Source organism: Terrapene carolina, unplaced genomic scaffold (genome assembly GCF_002925995.2).
Source record: "Terrapene carolina triunguis isolate 2854851 unplaced genomic scaffold, T_m_triunguis-2.0 Scaffold85, whole genome shotgun sequence".
In the NCBI taxonomy this organism is placed as follows: domain Eukaryota; kingdom Metazoa; phylum Chordata; order Testudines; family Emydidae; genus Terrapene; species Terrapene triunguis.
The window spans coordinates 4,063,632-4,073,422 of NW_020664436.1; the positions used below are offsets into that span (position 1 = coordinate 4,063,632).

A 9,791-nucleotide genomic window follows, 5' to 3' on the forward strand; every position below is an offset into this window, starting at 1 on the left:
TTTTTTTTTTTTTTTTTTTTTTTTTTAATTTGGGATATACATATAGTTTGAGCCTCTATTATGGTATTTTTAAAAAGTTTCCATGAACCTTGCAGGCATTTAACTCTTGTGACTTTTCCTTTTAATTTCCATTTAACTAGATTGCTTATTTTTGTGTAGTTTCCCGTTTTTGAAGCCAAATGCTAATGTGGTGGGCTTCTTTGGGGGGGTGTGTGTGTGTTACACACACGCGCGCGCGCACACACACACATACACACCTACCTCTCTATTACTGATTGATTCAGCTATATTCACTTCTTGGGCCAGATCCTGTGCTCCACTTAGGACTAAATCAGGAATTGCCTCTATCCTTCTGAGGTTCCAGGACTAGCTGCTCCATGAAGCTGTCATTAATGGTGTCTAGGAACTTTATCTCTGCATCCCATCCTGAGGTGGCATGTTCCCAGTCAATATGACAATAGTTGAAATCCCCCATTATTATTATTAGGTTTTCTGTTTTAGTAGCCTCTGTAATCTCCCTGAGCATTTCACAATGACTGTCACCATCCTGCTCATGTGGTATATTCCTGCTGCTATATTCTTATTATTCAAGCATGGAATTTCTATCCATAGATATTCTATGGTACTGTTTGATTCACTTAGATTTTTACCGAATATGACTCTATGCTTTCTTTCACATATAGTGCTGCTTCCCACCAGCGTGACCTACTCTGTCATTCCTATAGGCTTTGTACCCTGGAATTACCGTTTCCCATTGATTATCATCATTCCACCAAGTTTCTGTGATGCCTATTAGATCAATATGCTCATTTAATACCAGGCACTCAAGTTCCTCCATCTTAGTTTAGACTTCTGGTAGACTTCTGGCATTTGTATACAAGCACTTATAAAATTTGTCAATATTTAGTTGTCTGCCTTCATGTGATGTAACTGAACGGGACTGTTTCGTTTGACTGTTTCTCTTCAGCTCCTACTTGTACTTTATTAACGTCTATCCTCTTCTCCTTACTAGGATATAGAGTATCCCCTTTAATAAATCCTCCCCTAAGGAATGTGTGTGTCCAAACCATGTGCTCCCTGCACCTGTCAGCTTTCCCTGAGTTTAAAAAATCCAGTACAATCTTCTTAATTGTACATGTCAGCCGTCTGCCACTAGCTCCCTGGCCGACCTTGGTCAAGTCACTTCACTGCCTTTATTCCCCCACCAATTCCTATACAAGGGCGATAATCACGACTTTCCACCTTTGGCAAACACTTTGAGATCTACATGCTAACTGCTGCTCCTGTTACTGCAGACTTGGCTCAGATGGACACATGGCAAAAAGCCACACAGAAAGCTTGAAAAAACAGCAGGATTGACAGTGGGACAGAATTTCAAAGGCACAAAGGGGAGTTAGGCACCCAACTCCCCTAGGATTTTGGTGTTAGTTGGACAATTAACTGCCCTTTGAGCCTTTGAAAACTGGCCCCATTGTCTGTAAGGAGGCATGCAGGCTAGCCTGGGCACACTGATAACTTGTTAGGCGCCTGAGAGCTGCATCTAGACTACAAGAAACAGCCAACTGCAGCGCCCGTCATCTTCAGTGTGGAGGTGCCACTACCCTGACTGAGCGGGTGTGACAAGCTGGTGTGTGTAATGAAGATAAGGGGATCGCATAGCAATGCTCCTGGGGCCACACTTCAGTCTCCCCTTGTCAAAGAGCTCTCAGTGCTCAAGCATTTCTGAGGTCAATGGGGGAAGGGCACTCAGGAAAGTTAAGCGGAATGAACTGAAAATGTGAATGGAAAACAGATCAGTTAGATCCCATTAAACCTGTGTGTGGACACTCTCATTCTGAAACGAAGTGGCCTTAGACCACTTCAGTTTAATTCAGGGAATGAACTAAGGGTATGTCTACACTACGGGATTAATCCGAATTTTTATAATTCTAATTTTGGAAACAGATTGTATAAAATCGAATGTATGTGGCCACACTAAACACATTAATTCGGCAGTGTGCATCCATGTACCGGGGCTAGCGTCGATTTCCAGAGCGTTGCACTGTGGGTAGCTATCCCATAGCTATCCCATAGTTCCCGCAGTCTCCTCCACCCATTGGAATTCTGGGTTGAGATCCCAATGCCTGATGGGGCCAAAAACATTGTCGCGGGTGGTTCTGGGTACATCCTCCCCCCTCTCCAGGGAAGCAACAGCAGACAACCGTTTCGCGCCTTTTTCCTGGGTGAACAGTGCAGACGCCATACCACGGCAAGCATGGAGCCTGCTCAGCTCAAGACAGCAGTCATGAACATTGTAAACACCTCGCACGTTATCGTGCAGTTTATGCTGAACCAGAACCTGCAAAACCAGGCGGCGAGGAGTAGGCTACGGCAGCGCGGCGGCGAGAGTGATGAGGACATGGACATGGAATTCTATCAAACTGCAGGCCCCGGTGCTTTGGAGATCATGCTGTTAATGGGGCAGGTTATAGCCGTGGAATGCCGATTCTGGGCCCGGGAAACAAGCACAGACTGGTGGGACCGCATAGTGTTGCAGGTGTGGGACGATTCCCAGTGGCTGCGAAACTTTCGCATGCGTAAGGGCACTTTCATGGAACTTTGACTTTCTTTCCCCTGCCCTGAAGCGCCAGAATACCAAGATGAGAGCAGCCCTCACAGTTGAGAAGCGAGTGGCGATAGCCCTCTGGAAGCTTGCAACGCCAGACAGCTACCGGTCAGTCGGGAATTAATTTGGAGTGGGCAAATCTACTGTGGGGGCTGCTGTGATGCAAGTAGCCAGAGCAATCACTGAGCTGCTGCTATGAAAGGTAGTGACTGTGGGAAATGTGCAGGTCATAGTGGATGGCTTTGCTGCAATGGGATTCCCTAACTGTGGTGGGGCGATAGATGGAACCCATATCCCTATCTTGGCACCGGAGCACCAGGGTACCCAGTACATAATCCACAAGGGGTACTTTTCAATGGTGCTGCAAGCACCTGTGGATCACAAGGAACGTTTCACCAACATCAATGTGGGCTGGCCGGGAAGGGTTCATGACGCTCGCGTCTTCAGGAACACTAATCTGTTTAAACGGCTGCAGCAAGGGACTTACTTCCCGGACCAGAAAATAACCGTTGGGGATGTTGAAATGCCAATAGTTATTCTTGGGGACCCAGCCTACCCCTTAATGCCATGGCTCATGAAGCCATACACAGGCAGCCTGGACACGAGTCAGGAGCTGTTCAACTACAGGCTGATCAAGTGCAGAATGGTGGTAGAATGTGCATTTGGCCGTTTAAAAGGTCGCTGGCGCTCGTTACTGACTCGGTCAGACCTCAGCCAAACCAATATCCCCATTGTTATTGCTGCTTGCTGTGTGCTCCACAATCTCTGTGAGAATAAGGGGAGACCTTTATGGCGGGGTGGGAGGCTGAGGCAAATCGCCTGGCTGCTGATTATGCGCAGCCAGACACCAGGGCGATTAGAAGATCACACCAGGAAGCGCTGCGCATCAGAGAAGCTTTGAAAACCAGTTTCATGACTGGCCAGGCTACGGTGTGAAAGCTCTGTTTGTTGAAAACCCGCCCCCTTGATTGACTCATTCCCTGTAAGCAAACCACCCTCCCCCCTTAAATCACAGCTTGCTTTTAAAGGAAATAAAGTCACTATCGTTTAAAAATCATGTATTCTTTATTAATTTTGATTATAAACATAGGGAGAGAACCGACAAGGTAACCTGTGTGAGGTTTGGGAGGAGGATAGGAGGGAAGTAAAAGGCCACTGAAAAAATTCAATATAATGACAGCCTTTTGGTTGGGCTCTCCACTGGGGTGGAGTGGGAGGGTGCGCGTTCTTACACGTCTGGGTGAGGAGGATATGGAACATGGTGATGGGGGAGGGAGATTATACAGCGGCTGCAGCGGCAGTCTGTTATCCTGCTGCCGTTCCTGAAGCTCCACCAGACGCCGGAGCATGTCCGTTTGATCACGCAGCAGCCCCAGCGTTGCAGCCTGCCACCTCTCATCTCGAGCGTCCCTCATGACCTCACGTTCACTGGTATCTTTCCTGTATTTAGATACCATGTCCTTCCACTCATTCAAATGAGCTCTTTCATTGTGGGTGCATTCCATTATTTCCGAGAACATCTCGTCTCGCGTCCTCTTTCTCCGCCGCCTTATCTGAGATAGCCTTCGGGACGGAGGAGGGAGGGTTCAAAAATTTGCAGCTGCTGGAGGGATGAAAAAAAGGAGAGAAGTTTTTAAAATGATACATTTTACAGAACAATGCTTATACTCTTTCCTGTTGAACAACACTATTCACATTACATAGCACATGTGATTTCAGTACAAGGTCGCATTTTCCATCTTAATATTGAGTGCCTGTGGCTTTGGTGTTAGATCACAGACGCAGGTCCGGGCAACAGAATTCAGCTTGCATGCGGCCATGGTAAGCCATTGTCTTTCGGCTTCTGCGCCCTCCTTTCCCACATACCAAGCAAAGCCCGTTGACTGCTGCGGTTTTCCTGTTAACCTTCAGCATCAGAAACCAAACTAACCCCCCACTCCCCCCTCCCGCCATGAATTATCTGGGATGATCGCTGTACCCCTCCCCCCACCGTGTGGCTGGTATCAGGGAAGATCCCTGCTAGCCAAAGGCAAAAAGCTCAGTGCCAATTCCCCACCACCACCACCACCACGCTTGGCTAACTGCAGGGAAGGATTTCTTTTCAGCCACAGGCAAACAGCCCAGTAGGAACGGCCACCTCTGTCCCCTTAATTAAATTCCCATATTTCAACCAGGTTACCATGAGCGATATCACTCTCCTGAGGATTACACAGTGAGATAAAGAACGGATGTTGCTTGAATGCCAGCAAACACCAGGACCATACGCTGCCAGGCTTTGTCATGCAATGATACCAGATTACTTGCTACTAGCATGGCGTGGTCAAGTGTCCTACCATGGAGGACGGAATAAAGCTGCACTGCCCAGAAATCTTCTGCAAAGGCTTTTGGAGTACCTCCAGGAGAGCTTCATGGAGATGTCCCTGGAGGATTTCCGCTCCATCCCCAGACACGTTAACAGACTTTTCCAGTAGCTGTACTGGCCGCGAATGCATCCCAAGTCCTCAGGGCAAATTAATCATTTAAAAAACGCTTGCTTTTAAACCATGTTTTATATTTTAAAAGGTAAACTCACCTGAGGTCCCTTCCATGGGGTCATGGTCTTGGGTACTGGCTTGGGAGGGTACTTCAGTCAGGCTGAGAAAAAGATCCTGGCTGTTGGGGAGAACGGAGTGCTGTGTGCTCTCTGCAAGCTCGTCGTCGTCCTCCTCCTTCTCCTCTTCTCCGTCCGCAGAATCCTCAGGTGTGGCTGATGAGATTACCCCCCCTCGGAATCCACGGTCAGAGGTGGGGTAGTGGGGGCGGCCCCCCCTAGAACTGCATGCAGCTCGGCGTAGAAGCGGCATGTCCGCGGCTCTGACCCGGAGCGACCGTTTGCCTCCTGTGTTTTTTTGATAGGCTTGTCTGAGCTCCTTGACTTTCACGCGGCACTGATCTGAGTCCCTATTGTGGCCTCTCTCCATCATGCCCTTGGAGATTTTTTCAAAAGTTTTGGCATTTCGTCTTTTCGAACAAAGTTCTGCTAGCACTGAATCCTCTCCCCATATAGCGATCAGATCCAGTACCTCCCGTACGGTCCATGCTGGTGCTCTTTTTTGATTATCGGCCTGCATGGTTATCTGTGCTGATGAGCTCTCTGTGGTCACCTGTGCTCTCCTGTGCTGGACAAACAGGAAATGAAATTCAAATGTTCGCGGGGCTTTTCCTCTCTACCTGGCCAGTGCATCCAAGTTCAGATTGCTGTCCAGAGCGGTCACAATGGTGCACTGTGGGATAGCTCTCGGAGGCCAATACCATCGAATTGTGGCCACACTAACCCTAATTCGAAATGACAATATCGATTTTGGCGCTACTCCGCTCATCGGGGTGGAGTACAGAAATCGATTTTAAGAGCCCTTTATTTCAAAATAAATGGCTTCGTTGTGTGGACAGGTGCAGGGTTAATTCGATTTAACGCTGCTAAATTCGAATTAAACTCATAGTGTAGACCAGGCCTAAGTGAGTTAAGCTAAAGCCACTTCTGAATAAGAGCTTCCACATGGATTAAATCAATGAGTTTTAATATAGGCACTTTAACAGCACACCTTCGGTTCATTTGACTTACACAATGATACTCAGGAAAGCTAACACATGCCCTAAGTGAGATGACAGCATCAGGTTTGGGTGGCGCAAAGGCCCTATCTAGATTGCAGTTAGGTCTGGTTTTGGAGACAGTACAACCCCCATGTAGATGCACTGCTCTGGTGTAAGGCAGAGCTTGCACTAGTGCAACCTACTTACTGGGGTCAGTCCCAGTTTGCACTGGTGCAGTGTTCACCATAGCACTACCTGGCTGTGTTTACACTGGTACTAATTTGCCTAGTATAGCCAAGCCCAAAGGGAAAGGTGGGTCTGATCTCTGCGAACACTGAGATAGGTTCGGCCTCCTCTCGGGTTGCTCTGTTTCCCAAAGTGATCCTAACAATATAGTCCTTCCTACCTTTGCCAGCTTTTCCTCCCACACAGCACTAAGGCTGTGGAAAGCTTTAGTGCTGGAATGAGAAATCAGGGAGGAAAAAGAAGAGCTGCCCAAGCCAATACACAACCTTTGTTAATTTTAAACAGGGTAGGAGAGGAAACTCAGGGCTGGCTGGTTATATAGATATGCATTGGGTCAGCATGACTCCGGTTTGAGTTTCAGCTTTCCTGGCTAAACACCTCCCAGCTCTGTCTCCTCAGGACCAAAGGAACCTGTGAAATGCCCTGGGTCTAATGTCCAGGAGAGAATCTGGAAACAGTCAGAATTTGCAACATGCCCAGGAATAGACCCTACCATAGAAACACCCCACATGTTCTCTCATAGGTAGCCTACCCTGCCCAAACCATCTAGCACCCTCTTTTGTCACGTGCCTGGACCCCTTTAACTTCTTGCTCCCTTTGCTCTGTTCAGAGCTACAGCTTGTGCAAGGGACTCTATGGACAACTGCATTTAAAAAAATCTCTGCTTAAAGAACATTAAGGTTGCAAAGTCAAGCACCCAAACATTAGGAAATGCCTGTGCAACCTTAATGCAGCACTCATGGACGTGTGCATTGTGATAGTTGTTAATTAGATGATCACATACTTTTTTCTCCAAGACCCCTGCCTCCTGCAAGGGACCGAACTTTAGAGCTAGCCCTTTGAAGAGCTGTTCTTCACCTGAAATATCAGAAGGTGTTAAGTGCCGTGTATGTTAAAAGCTGGTCCTGACAAGTGATTCAGGGTCAACAGAGCAAAGGAAGGTGTGGGGGACCCTGGATATGGACTTGGGTTGCTAACCCAGGCTGAAGCAGTTGGCACCACATCTTCACTACTGCTGTTACCTGCAGGTGCTAGATTAAAGCAAGCATGGGTGTGCTTACCTGTGCTACATTCACATCTTCATTTGCTGCATAGACCTGTCCTCACACCTAAAACTACTCCCTAGAGGGGCATGTCCTCCAGATACTGAAGATCGGGGGCCGGGGGGGGGGGGGGGATGTTGGTTCTTTTGCAGGGGGATAAAGACTTTCAATGCAGTTTAGACTTCTAAGTGACAAGGCCCCTTTTGAAAATGGGACACAGGTTCATCAGCCACATGGGCACTTTTGAAAATGTTACTCTGTGTCACCCCGTCACTTAACTTAAAGGCATCCTGCAAAGAGAAACAAAAATTGCATGTAATTTTTATTCCTCTTTCTTATAATGTAAACGAAGCAAGAAGTGCACAAGCCTAATTGTTTGTTTCTGAGTCACGCTTCAAAAGAAGAGGCCAAAATTTATGTAGTGTCTCAAGACAAGCAATGTTTTATGGTCTAGATAGTCTTCTACTGGCAGTTGTCTAACAAATCCTATTCCCAATGCCACACTGACGTCAATAATACTCACTCCAGAACAAAGAAGTAAATATTCCTGTCAAATCCCTGGCTTGGGCAGTGGGTAAGGGGAGGAAATTCAGTGACTGGCAAATGGAAATGGAGGGGGGGGGGAAATTGGCAAGGAAAGACAAAGACATTTTATTTTCCAGCCTCTGAGAGGATGTTACAAACAATGGGGAGTAATAAAAATTATACATGGGGTGGGGGGGCTGGCATGGTCCCTTTAGAGCAGTGACCTCCCATTCCTAGGATAGAAGATAGAGGTCTAGAGCTGTGGGGGAGGAGGGCAGGCAGAGAGTGCATCAGAATTTACCCTGCTCTGTTCCTTTCCTGCCAGGCTATGGGAACCTGAGCCCCAGCACTGTGAGTGCTCAGATCTTCTGCATCTTCTTTGCCCTCTTTGGGATTCCTTTGAACCTCATCCTCCTGAACCGGATTGGGCACCTGATGCTGTCTGGGGTTCAGCGATGTGCCAAGCGCCTGGGGGAGAAGTTGCACTGGCAGGTAAGCAGTCTGGCCATAAGCGTCTGATCCACACATTAAGGTGGAGGGGTTGTCTGGTTGATGGGGGTGAATTACCCAATAAGGGAAGCAGTGATTACTCTGCATTAACCTTTGGTTTATAGGAGCCAAATCATCTGTACTGATATCACAAGGAGCTGTTAGTTAATTGATAGCTTTACTTACTGTTCTGATGAACAGCTTCCCCTATAGCAGGGGTGGGCAAACTTTTGGGCCTGAGAACCACATCTGGGTGGGGAAATGGCATGCAGGGCCATGAATGTAAGGCTGGGGCAGAGGGTTGGGGGTGTGGGAGGGGGGTGCGGTGTGCAGGAAGGGGCTCAGGGCAGGGGGATGAGGTGCAGGAGGGGTGTGGGAGGGGGCTCAGGGCAGGGGGTTGGGGTGCAGGGTGTGGCAGGGGGTTGGAGTGCGGGGAGGGGTGCGGGAGGAGGCTCAGGGCAGGGGGTTGGGGTGCAGAGTGCAGGAGGGGGCTCAGGGTAGGGGGTTGGGGTGCAGGAGGGGGCTCAGGGCAGGGGGTTGGGATGCAGGAGTGGTGTGGGGTGCAGGAGGAGGCTCAGGGCAGGGGGTTAGGGTGCAGGAGGGGTTCAGCATGTGCGATTCCAAATACAGTCTGATTCTCTCTGTCACAAGAGTTCCCTCCACTGTTTCTCTGTTCTATTGTTTACTAGCTAATCTCAAAGGAGCCATTCCTCCCTGACATGGACCCTATTGAATCCCTGACATGGAACTCAGAAATATACATTGCATACCCAGACGTTTTAAAATATACAACATGTATTTTCCTGGAGGTGGGAAAGAATTTCTGTCCGAGGCACATGCTACTAACACATTTCAACTTTAGGCTGTGCTATAAGACCCTGAAAACTGACTGATAGCAGAAGTGCTGATACTGCCTTCTCTACAGCAAAAGTTTTCCACTGGCAATCAAGGGACATCTGGTGATACACAGCAAACTGGTTTATCCTGGGTTGTCACTCCTTGTCTTCAGCTGCAATAAAAGAAGCTAGTAATACATTAAATACTTCCCTAATTCTAATATCCCATTACTATTATGGGAAGTAATAGTGGTAGTTGCCACAGATGTTGGGTGAAATCCTGATCCCACTGAAGACAATGGGGGGTTTGATATCAGTGGAGTCAGGATTTCACCCATGTGTGATCACAAATAGGATGGGAGGTGGTCCACATGCAGGGCCGGCTCCAGGCACCAGCTTAACAAGCAGGTGCTTGGGGCGGCCAAGGGAGAGGGCGGCACCTGCGGCAATTCGGGGGCGGCAGGTCCCTCACTCCCT

General features: G+C 48.2%; 1 protein-coding gene across 1 annotated transcript in view; it reads left to right on the forward strand.

The window, feature by feature from the left end:
- Positions 1-9,791, forward strand: part of KCNK17 (potassium two pore domain channel subfamily K member 17) — a 55,364-nt gene that overhangs the window by 41,212 nt on the left and 4,361 nt on the right. The window contains exon 3 of the mRNA XM_026649669.1: positions 8,315-8,481. Within this exon, the coding sequence (XP_026505454.1) occupies positions 8,315-8,481 (167 nt within the window). The remainder of the gene's footprint in view (positions 1-8,314; positions 8,482-9,791) is intronic.